Here is a 12,422-nt window from a genome sequence, read left to right as displayed (position 1 = left end):
CATACAGTTTATATTTTAATACAGTATAATATTTATTATCGTTAGAATCATAGAATGGTATAGGTTGGAAAGGGCCTTAAAGATCATCTTGTTCCAACCCCCCTGCCCTGGGCAGGGACACCTTCCACTAGAGCAGGTTGCTCAAAGCCCCATCCAGCCTGGCCTTGAACACATCCAGGGATGGGGAATCCACAGCTTCTGTGGGCAACCTGTTCCAGTGCCTCACCACCCTCACAGTAAAGATTTTTTTTCTGACACCTAATCTAAATCTACCCTCTTGCAGTTTGAAGCCATTATGCCTCATCCTATCACTACATGCCATTGTAAAAAGTTCCTCTCCAGCTTTCTTGTAGGCCCCCTTCTGATATTGGAAGGCTGCTATAAGGTCTCCCCAGAGCCTTCTCTTTTCCAGGCTGAACAACCCCAGCTCTCTCAGCCTCAAGAGTTACTGCTTCACAATATATCTATGGGATCCAAGCTAACAGAGAAATATGGAAAGTTGCTTTTGTTTTATGCAACATACTGAACTATTATTTGCCATTCTACATGAGACAACCCTACTTACTGTTGTAATAAAATACTTTCATGATTTCTATGTTAAACATCAAGGAGAAATTTTCTATATAGAAGATAGGTGATAGCAATAAAAATTAGTAGTGGAAGCATTTCACAATTTTAGAAATTGTATATTTCTAAAAAACACAGAACAGGATTTTGTGATCTCTTTAATCACGTTAAAAAGTAAGAATTTGTTTTTCTTTGGCATTGTTTTTATTTTTCTAGGAAAAAAATGAGTGCCTTTTCTCAAGAAAGATATTTATCAAAAAATTCTTCTCGTCTAGTGAGAATATGTAATGCAAAGTCATCTTTTAATATCACAAAGAGAATCTTTTATTTTTAAAATCTCCTAACAACTAAAAATCCCTCTAACATAGGGGTTCTTCTTATTTGCAGAGCACGAAAGCATTAAACATGAAAAAGCTATCTCTCAGACTAAGACAGGTAGGTTTGGTAATTTAATTTCCAGTTACTCCAGGCTCCATTTAATAAGGATTTGTGTGATTTGCAAAAATGGGAGGGTGAAATTCGGCAAAAAGGATTCAGCTTTCACAGTTTTTCATAGTTCCTGTGACTCTCATTGGGGCAGTATGGCTTATAAAGCATTAGCAAAACCCATTTTGCAGAGTTTGGGGGAGTTCTCTACTGCCTTTCAGTACATCAAAGAGGATTATTGGGAGTTACACCATCTCAGCCTTTTCTGTAAAACATTCATTATATTAAATGAGTCTGGCCCCCAGAAAGGAGGAGCTACAGTCTCACCAGGTACATGACAGCCTGCATAGAGGCAGCCTCCAGTTTCTGAATCTCAAAAAAAAGAAATCTTAGGCTGACTATGCACTCAGGTAAACTGCAAGTAATAACCAGCAACAACTGACTGTGGTCAGCAGAACAGGGGCCCCCCTTTCAGACCAGGACTTTTTGCCTCATCGTGCTTTTTGAGGAGGAAGACACTCAGGGATCCACAGTTGGTTCTGGTGTGAGGAAACAAGACTAAGAGGATATCCACATAGAAAACTCAGCTATCGGTACTCTGCTTACATTGCTCCTGAGTGGTCTTACCAGATGCAGCAGACACTGAAGAGCAAGTCTCAGCGTCCCATTAGCCTCTGCTGGTTGCGCTGCTGTTTAAACTTCACATAAAAATGAAGTCCTCATGAATAAGGGATTAGATAAACCACTTAAAACCTTATGTGCTCAGTGATAAGCAGGCAGCCTTTTTTTTTTTATTATTATTATTATGCTTCTTTTCCTGCCTTTTTTTTTTTGAAAGAAAACTATTTTCCCTATGCATTAACTGTTTTTCTCATTTGCTTTTATAATACAATATTCCACTTGTAAGTTAAGTATTTCCACAGACATTTTGAGGTTTTCTGCAAGCCTTGAGTAGCTGATTTAGTGAAGTTGTGTTACTGGGTTTGAGTCAACAGGGAAAAAAAGCAATGTTTCTCACTCCAGTCTTCAAAGACACAGAGGCCTAGCTTTTCGTTTTGCCTCGTTGACAACTTTTTGTGTATTAGCAGCTAGCAGAGGGCTTCAGCCAGCTGGTGGGTGCAGATGGGCTCAGCCACGGCAGGAACGGCTTAGTGAGGAGGCCACTCCGTCCAGCAATGTGCATCCTGAGGGGGGTCAGTAGTGGCCAAACAGTGGGCTGCCTGGCCAGGTGGTACAACTGCCCTCCTCTCCTGCAAAATGAAATCAGTCCAATCATCCTGAGCTCATCCAGATAGAAATAAATTTCCCTGGTGAGGCATCTGCAAACATCAGAGCATCATGTAACAAACCAGTACACTGGACTGATTAGGATCTCACTCTAGTATAGTATAGTATATACCTGACAAAAACTCCTGGAATTTAAATGCTTGAAGGAAGAAAAAAAAAAAAAAAACAAACCTAACTAAATTTCCTTTAGCATACGAGAGCTCTTTTCAGGTGATTAATGGTTGCTTTGGAGAGCAGTGGCTGTTTTGAGTTTCAGTTGATGACTGGAAATATTAATCTGCAAGCACCGGTGGTAATAGTGCTTCTGCCTGCTGTGTGCCAATGAGTGCTCTTGAGTTAGCAGACTGAATTATAAAAGCCTCATTCTCTACAAAGCAGTGCCCTCCTTTGTCACCTTGATTCAGAGTGGCTTCGAACTATTATTCCTATGCCTCCTGCCATCAGACTTATAAGTACCACACGACCGAGAAACTAGAGAATTTCAGAAAACATATTGATCCTGTAGGGAAACATTTAAATTAAAGAGTGTTTTCTGCTGTATGTGTGCAAGAGCAAGTAAAGCAAGAGATTCATTCCTGAAGTAATTCTTCTGAAACTGCCTGAAATACACAGAGAAATGTTTACAGCTTTATATTTTTCCATTGAAATTAGATGCATAAGGGTAAAAAATGAATATTAATGCTTCTAGTGTTGCAAAACTAGAGCTCTGCAGAGGAAAAAAATTCTCTTCAACGAAAGATTTCAGAACTTTAAACTCTGAGCTTATTCAAAATCAGAAAAAAATCTTATGTTTTCTAAAATATTCACAAAAAATTATTTTGGACTTTTTATAGCTTTATGAGGTCATCAAATTTTCCTTTTTTTTTTTTTTTTCTAGACTTCTCATGATATAGTAAACAAAAAGTACATGAGAAGTTGGAAATATTTCTTCTGTTTTTTTCCAAAATACTATGTATTATCCTCATCAGATTTTTTTTCACTGCTTTTCTTCACAGTGAATTCTGGTGAATAGAAATGATTTTATGAATCTTCCTGATGTCTTGAAGTGTGTTCCCTCATGGAGAGTTTTCTCCTTAAGTTTTGATAATCTGCTCCTTCAGTTTTCCTTCTGGTTACAACCAATAGCTAGAAACTCAGAGAAAAACCCCATAGAGTCACCTCCTGGAGAAATGGTTCAGGGTGTTCTCCAGTGGAATTAGCAGATCAATAGATGTTATATGGTTAGGTTGCTGAATAGGTAGGTGAATGAATACCAAAGAACTACTATATCTCTTCCCAGATGCGTGCAAGTCCACCCCTTCAAGACACTCTGTTTTCAGAAATGAATTAATTTTGAAAAGAAAATCTCTCCCATACTTTTAAATGGATCTGACATGCCGTCCTCTCACAGACTTGTCTGATTGACTCCTCGAGTTACAGAGCAGATGTTGCTGTAAATTCTCATCAGAATTAGAAAAAGCAAAAATACTCTATTCAAAAGAGCAGGGGTAATAGCCAAAGAAAGAGAAGCTCCAAACCTTTTGAGCTTTACTTGTCATTAATCTAGTGGATGGTACAGGGTCTATGTTTAAATTCAGTGTGCTGGGGGTTTTTGTGTATTGGTATATGGAAAACTTAATGCCCCAATTAAATTAGTGAAATGCACTGTTATATGGTAAAGCTCAACTTAGAGCAGAAAGAGGATACTTTATCTCAAAAAGTTGCATCTTCAAGCTGCTGGTTGTGCTATAAAAACATTTCTAGCTTCACAGACAGCAATGAAATGGAGATGAGATTTTTTAATTCACTGCTTTCAGAAGAAGCTGACAATAACAATAGCTGAGTAAGGGAGAAAATAGCCCTAAACTTAATACAAGTGAAGAGAAATTAAATCACCACCTATCAGATGACAACTGAAAAGCATAGCAATGCAGGGTTATATTTTGTTTCCAAAAAGTAGAAAAGAACAGTAACCATGGAGCTTTATGCCTCACTGTATTTTCCCCCATCAGTACTGATTTCCTTCCAGAAACAAACCCAAAGAAAGCAAAGCAAACAAACAAAACCCAAACCACCACAACTACTGCATGTTTCATGTCCATAATTGCACAGTAGCTTTGCTGGATATTGCCATGTTATGGATGAGAAACACAGACTGTACAACAATGAGGCTGTTTCTCCATCTCTTGACATATGATAAATGTCTTTTTAGGCCTCATCAGTAAGTGTATACCTCTGGGAATCTCAGAGAGATAAGTTAAAATAAATCAGCACAGAAAAGAAGATAAACCTTCTTTCTGCCCTCAGAAAAAAAATCCTGTGGAAGTTACATGTTAAATTCAAAGGAAATATCATGTGTGTTGAGACCACTCAACAGTTAGCTATCAATATATTTAGTCAGAGTGCAGAGTTAGGATTTAGCATCCAAACTTGGACATTTGGGTGCCAAAGAAATAGCCCCCACAAAAAAACCCAGCAGTTCTTGAGGCTGACTGTTTGAGGGTACCTAGGTACAGGGATGGATAAACCAGGGATCTGATAATCCATAGGTGGATCTAGCCACTCAACGCCTTCCTAGTGCCTCCCTCCGTCATCTTGTTTAACAACAAGTTAGACTGCCAGGCTGGAAACATTGCTCATATTCAGGAGCCAGGCAGCTTTCTGCATGCACAGACAGACTACCCAGGAGGGTTTCTAGCCAGCTAGTACTTGGATGAGTTGAATGGCTTCAGGGGACAAGACATCCGTGAACGACCTGGCCTCCACCCAGCCATTGTCAGCTTGAATCTGATGCCTTGCAGAGGTCTTGGGGAAAAGGAAGGGGCCAGAGGCATGTGACTGTAAACTGCTTCCATCAGGGAGAGGGAAGGGAAATACATTCTGAATGTGTCTTAAACATACTTAAAAAGAAAAGTAGTGATGTATGTGAATGTTGAAAGGTTTTAGGAGTGGGGTTTGAATTCAGGTATGGGAAAAGAGAGAAAATGGCAGCACAGCCATGAAAGGATCAGGAAGGGCTGATCAAACTGGGCTGAGTAGAGATCTGAAACCAAACATCCCAATTCCCACATGACTGGGTGATTGGGCACTTAAGACAAACCCCACCTGATCAGAAAGTGTAGTTCCTGCCTGCACCTGCCTGCAACTCTGCCTGAAGCTCCCTCCCCCAGCCTGCTTGGAGGCGAGGCAGCTCAGGTCTGGTGGCTGATGTTGACATTGGTCCACATCATTTGAGAACTGGGCAGAGCAAAGCCACAGGCGGCTCAAGAGCATGTGACTTGGGCAGCTTTTCTCATGAGATTAGCAGAAGCTCAGGGCTGCCCTAAGGTTTTGTGACAGATACCCAGCTGGGTTTAGGTAAGCTCATGGTATGAACTGGCATTCAGGCTGCGGCACTCTCCCATGTGGACATGGCTTTGCAAGTTACCGTGTGTTTGGGGGTCTCCTACCTTTCTCGTCTTCAGAGCGTAGATACACATGGATATGTCCATACATAATCGTGGTTAGGCAGTACCTGAGCAGAAGTTTTCAGCGTTGTATAATACCAAAGTGTTGAACTTAGACACTTAGCAAGGTGATGTCCACAAAGTTATAATTGTTGTGTTATTAGAATACAGTTTTCACCCGAGTGCCTACCTGAAAGACACTACCAGGTATGTAGCTGTTTTCTGGTGTTTGAGGCATTAGGCCCAGTAATTTATTTTTTCCATGGAGTATGACGTCATCATGCAGTCAGAACTCATAATCCATATGTGCTGTTTTACAGTGCCACAAAGGGATAGTGATGCTAAAGACATGCACTAATTTTGTCATTGTGAACCATATGTATAACATGTATAATATCACATACAGAAATATTTTTCCAGTTATATGCGCCTTCGCTAACACAGTGTGAATTTCTAATTTTAATGCTGCTTTCACAACACAGAGGAGAAAATTAAACAGCAAAAGGCAACTCCCACGGAGAAGTCAGGTAAGAACAAGTCATTCTCTCCAGATTTATGGGGGGTTAGTGGGGATGTTAAACACTATGCAGGACTCTTCTAATGTACTACATTTGCACTGCAATCATTTTGTTATGGTATGTTGAAATATGTGACTGATAAAGCTTTCTTAGAGGAAATCCTGCAGAGTGACAACTGCAGATACGATTCTAAGAACAGTCCTTCTAATGACAAAGCCAGGTCAAGACATTTCAGCTCTTGGGCTGCTTGTTCCAGCCTCTCTGACAGAGCTGAGCTAATGAAATGGGGTGAAGCTGTAAATCAGACCTCTGAAATGATCCAAATATCCTTGGAAGGCATTGCTGTTTGGTTGTTGGTGGCTTTTTTTAAAATTCAGATCTTTCAAGCAACTGAATTTACAGCATAGAGAACAGTGCCCAAGTAGAGTGTGATGCAGGAGGGTGAATCACAAGTTGGATTAGGAACCTGAATGGGCCTTAAACTGGCTTTCTCATGAGGAAAATGTTTTTGGAACTAACCTCTAAGTCTTTGGGTCTTTTCAATGATTTATATCTTGTAGGTTTTGTAGTAATAATACTGACAGAAAAGAGTCAAGTCATATTGACTGTGTTAGAAGCCCTGAAGGGTCACCCAAGGAATGAGAACATTCTCATCATCACTGGCATCCAACTATTTTGAAGGCTTCTTCTAGATATTAACCACTTGATTTTTACTGGGGGTAGCCTTGATCTAAACATAAAATGAAAGATGACAAATCTTAGAAAATTATGCCAACAATAGATTTTCATTTGATATGATGATGATGGTGATGATAATGAATATTTTCCATAAAATAAAATACTGGGGGGGTTTAAGCTGAATGGTGTTGTTTAATACCTCTTTTCTATTCTTATTTTGTATGTGTTTTTTCTTCTCTTCAGTAGCAGAATAGATGTTGTACAGAATAGTGTGGTTCTGTCTCTGTGAACATTCATATAATTTGTGAGTTTATATTGCTTTGTGTAAGAACTCTCATGATAATCTATGATTTTACAATGAAGTGATGTTTTACAGCACTCTATCCAATAGAATTATTGGTTTTGTAGTTTTTATCTGATCAAAAACTGCTGTAACTTGTTAAAAAACATATAAATATGATTCTGTTAATAGAATTGGAGAAATTGCTGTAAAATACTTCAATATATTGCTAACCTGAACTTTTAACGAGTTAGCAATTACTGACAGGCAAAGAAGTCTGGAGAAGGAAGAAATGACATCTTTGAATTTACAATATTTTCACACCTAAATTCACAATTTTTTTAGGGTCAGCTAAGCTTCACTCTTAGTTTGTGATAAAATCAGAAGGCTCAAGCTGTGGTTTAGCAGTGGTTGGAAAAAAAACTGCTAGAAATATCATGACGACCACTTTTTGAAAGATTTGTTTGAGTCAAGTGCTTGCCAAGTCTTTTTCCTGTTTGTTGGAACCAAACTTAAAATGCAGTATTTCAGGTTGGCCATCTTAACATAGGCCACTACAAAAGTAACTTGTAAGTTTTCAGATCAATACTTGTTGAGCTTGAAACAGGAAACTTCAAAGAGTGGGTGAGTCGTCCCATCTTTCCTTAACAAACATTTTGTAATTATATGAATTATCCTGGAGATGACTAGCGCTCTCCTGAATAAAAGTGTAGACAAACGTTTTCTTGATGTTGCAAATCAGTTGAATCTCGCCCAAAATTTCCAATCATCTGTCAGCTGGTCTGGAGCTACTTCTGATTTACACCGTGACACAGGGAGAAATGGTCTTGGAATATATAAATGTATTACAGTTCTAAATGACAGGATACTGTATAATTTCAGTAGGAGCTGATAGATGGTGGGACTTGCTAACGACTAAACAAGTTAGAGCCTAGCTGCATTTTAGGGGCCTGAATGCTGTGCGTCTTTAGATGAGTACAGGAAGATAAGAACAAGTGAAAACTGACTGCCATCAAAATATTTTCATATTAAAAAGAAAAAAAAAGGTAGAATCTCTTTTCTTGTTATATTTAAATACCACAATTTACCTTCTTTTGTCTTCTATAGTCCAGGCAAAGCCAGCAAGTACGTGGTACCTACCTTGATCAGAAAAATTCCTGTAATATAGCTGGATATGTGTGGCTTTTTTGACTTTAACATATGGAAATTATCCCTTAGCAATTTCTAGTTTTGCTTTAAGCTATAGTGTCTTTATCACCATGTCTTCCATTACTTTCATTTAACGTAATGTCTTGTCATTGCTATTTAAAAGTCTATTTGCCATAACCAATTTCATCAGTACAGGAGTCAACTCATTCTATGCTTCCCATATCACAAGTCTCAACAAAAAAATATTAATACAGAAGTGACAAGCTTTTTAAAAATCATAGTTAAAAATTAGTTGGGTGGAATAAATAATCCTCATGAATTAGAAAAAGAAAGATACCATCACATTTTCTTCATAATAATTTATTATTCTAGCATAACTGCATCTAGAATTTTTCTCAGTCAAAAAGAATTGAAAAGAGTCCATACCTTGACTTACCACCCAGCCTGCTTGTTAACTTTCTGTATCTTTCATGCCTTCAGCATGCAAGGTAAAGTTCAAAAGTAGAAAAACAAACAAACAAAAAAATTCTGTTAAGTTCCCAAATACTGTCATGCTCAAAAAAGCCCAGATGTGGGAAAAATATCACTCTTCACTGACATAAGTTTTAATTCACACCTCATAAAGCTGTTTCCCATTTGAAATTCCCTGTCATGTCTTCATCTCGGCATTTCCCAGCATATATCTTCACTTGAAGTCACAGCTCCTAGGAGTTCAATCGTTCATCTAAGTAGCAGAAGGGCTAAGGCATATTGCCCTTCTTTTCAGGGGCTACACACGTTTTGAACATTTTCCACTTTATAGCCCACCTTTGTGTCCTTCTGCTTGCTCAAAGAGATTTTTGCACAGATTTTTAGCTGTGGGAAGCATCACCTGTAAACAAGGCTAGTGTAGCTGTCCATTGATTCCTCAGCTCTAACACGCATCGTAGCCCCTATTCGCATGTGTTTGGCACAGCTGCTACTATGCTGTAAGATCTGTGGTGTGGAGTTTTTTCAATTCTGTTTAAGCATGTGCAACTTCTGTATGAATTATGTAGTGTTACACCTTGTTTTTAAAACAAAGATTCTTCATTTTTTCTGTTTTCAGCAACCTAACATAAATTATCTTTTTTATTTTTTTTCCTGGTAATAATTATGAAAGAACAGCAGGGGGTGGGGAGGAGGGAGAGTGTTACATTGCCTACCAATAAGTGCTGGTTCTCTAATTTTCCACAGTTAGATATAATTTATTCATATGGAATAGGATGTGTTTGAGACTTTGGGAATCCAGCTCAAGTATGTCTGACTCAACAATATAAAAGTCGAGTGAGTGGTTGCTGAGTTTATTCTGTACTTTCCTTTCAAACAACAAAAATGGAGAGTAGACACAAATTACATTTCAGAAAGTGAGGGAAGCCCCTATTAACTGACTTCTTCCTTAAGATACATGCATAACTCTTAATAACATTAATAGTTAGCTATATGTGTGGAGCTGTGGGCAGTACTACTGAACTTCATTATTTTGTGGCAGATCTCTCAGTGGATAATCTGTTAGTAACTGTGCATTTGGCTTTTTTCCAAAATAACAGCATGAAGCAACAGAATATGAATGTTTATTACGGAAAAATATACATGTAATCGCTCTTAGTTAAAAAAAAAAAAAAAAAAAAAGACATATAAAACATAACTTAGAAACATTATGGCAATTTTATTATGCTGTTTCTTTTATCTAGAGCACGAAGCAGTCAGACATGAAAAAGATGTTCCACCTACAAAACCAGGTAGGCACTCCTGCATTTTATGCATTCATTACTTTTACAGCTGTTACTTAAAGAAATTGCAATATACAATTGCTTTTGACAAATGCCAAAATCATGGCCCTTTGATCTATTTTCCTATATAGAATGGCCTTAACGTGTCATACCATAGCTAAGGTAGCACAGTACGTATTTGCAATGCCTGTTGTCATTTTCTGGAGAAATATATATCAAAGGTCAAATTTCTGCTTCTGTAATTCCACCGATACCAAAGACTCTATGCCAGCAAAGAATTTGAACCATTTTCTGAAAGTGGTTGCTTTAAATAGCTTCATTTTGTTAATTATTTGCGGGTATCTGCCATTTATTTGGATTTCACAGCCTTCCTGTATGAGTCAACTTCTCAGGACCAGCAACACTTTAATTTTCCTCCATAGCAGGTATTACATGATATACTACTCAGATCATGACCTGGCACGATCATTTTCTATGATAAGTGTCTCTGCATGTCATAACTTCTATGCAGCCTCCCTTGTACAAGGTAAAGCAAAATTACTGCCGGTGTAGGAAGGAGCACTCTTTGGCTTCACTGTGAAGCCATCACCATGGGTTTAAAAAATGTCTTCTCTGTGCTTCTTGGTGCAAAGAAGTGAAGAATTAAAATTCTTATTGTTAGCATTATTCGTTCTTAACTCTAGCACAGCAATCATGTGTAGATGAGAACATTCTTACTATTATTATCCATCATTAGATTGTTATTAACTGTGAGATTACTAAAAATTATACTTTGATATGGAGTAAATACGTAGAACAAATAAAGCCATTCTCCACCATAACAGTCTTATGCTGCACCTGACTGTTCTGACCATTTTTCTTTCCTCTTTTTACTTTCCAGTCAAACTGAAAAGCACTGCAAGTATGTGTCATGTCTTGTTTCCTACAGAATATGAGCCTTCTTTTCAGATGCATGTTGTCTCAATTTACATTTTTGCAATTGTCATATTAGATAATTCTATTTTCTTGCTTATACTACAGATACTCTTGTACTCAGTCTGCTTAGTAACAGCTGAACACACAAAAACTAAGTACATTTATAATTTAATATTGTGAAGCTGCAACATTCAAAGGCTGTTTGCAAATTTTACTTTTTATAAAAGTAAAGTAAATAACGCTAGTAACATAATTGATGCTCTGGTGATTTTAGGTAAGTGTAGACACATAATTTATCTTTATGCGAATAAGTTGTTTACTAAAAATAACAAAATGGCACGTAGCATAACTGAATTAGACAACCTTTTCCTTACTTCTTTTACCGTTTGGAAATGACTTATTGCATGAATTCACTAAGCATGTTCTTGGCCTTTTTTCAATATGCTTTTTTCTCCTACTTTAATAAAAAACTAAATCAAATTAAAGAAGACAAAGGAATATTTCCAATTTAAATCAGTTTTAAGAAGGATTCAACAGGAATCTCTTGCATAACAAAGACTTCCACTGAAGTCATTGAATAATGTCCTTGTTAAGGTCAGTAAGACTTCTGAACAGATAAAGACTGGGATTTATGTTTATTGTGGCAAGTCATTGCACGTTACATACTGCAAATCATGATCAAACAACAATCAGAAGGTCAGTGTTTACACAGTATGCTTTGAATTGTGAAAATGTTGAAGTATGGACCTTCACAGGTGAATTATTTGTAGCCTCTTTAGAGCAGGATTGTTGTTTTGGGTTTTTTTGTACTGTGCCGGCACATCAAAACCAAACCATGTGTTATTCTGATGCAAAGTAATCTACAAAAAGTACCCAAAACCAAGGTCAAGCCCCATGAGACATGGCCCTCTTCCTGCTCCAGGTCAGAAGCTGACAACAGGGCAAGGCAAACTGATTCCATCAAGCTTCCTAAATTAGTCTCCTGTGTTAGGTGCTTGAAGTTAGGCAAGATGAATATTCGCTCTTAAATGCCTCTCAGAAGACACATTGATATTCTGAACCCCAGCTCCAATGGGAAGGGGGAACACAAAGCATCTGAAATGTGCCAACACTGAAGGATCTCCTGCAATTCTGAATTGCAGTGCTCAGTTTTCAAGTCATCATTGCAAAATTATTACTTTATATGAAGCTATTGGTGGGTTTATTTCTGATTTTGCCAGTGTTTTATGTAAAATTTCCTCTATTTTACTCCATTATTCAGATTTGTTCACTCTTATATTCACTGGATCTGTTCACTGACATTTTATGTCTTCTGCACTGATTTATCTGAGACCCACTGATGGCACTCTCTTCTGCTAGAGAACCATCAGAGATTTAAGTGACTAATTCCTCATGCTTTCTGCAATAAGAATAATTTTAACTCAAA

At 37.7% G+C, this 12,422-nt stretch overlaps 1 protein-coding gene across 1 annotated transcript in view; it reads left to right on the top strand.

Moving 5' to 3' along the window:
- TRDN (triadin) overlaps positions 1–12,422 on the top strand; it is a 217,612-nt gene that overhangs the window by 183,338 nt on the left and 21,852 nt on the right. Inside the window, exons 30-34 of the mRNA XM_074151019.1 lie at positions 955–1,002; positions 6,188–6,232; positions 8,289–8,306; positions 10,043–10,090; positions 10,962–10,982. Of these exons, the coding sequence (XP_074007120.1) occupies positions 955–1,002; positions 6,188–6,232; positions 8,289–8,306; positions 10,043–10,090; positions 10,962–10,982 (180 nt within the window). The remainder of the gene's footprint in view (positions 1–954; positions 1,003–6,187; positions 6,233–8,288; positions 8,307–10,042; positions 10,091–10,961; positions 10,983–12,422) is intronic.

The sequence above is a fragment of the Numenius arquata genome, chromosome 7, assembly GCF_964106895.1.
Source record: "Numenius arquata chromosome 7, bNumArq3.hap1.1, whole genome shotgun sequence".
Classification (NCBI taxonomy): domain Eukaryota; kingdom Metazoa; phylum Chordata; class Aves; order Charadriiformes; family Scolopacidae; genus Numenius; species Numenius arquata.
This window is presented reverse-complemented; position numbering and strand designations above follow the sequence as displayed.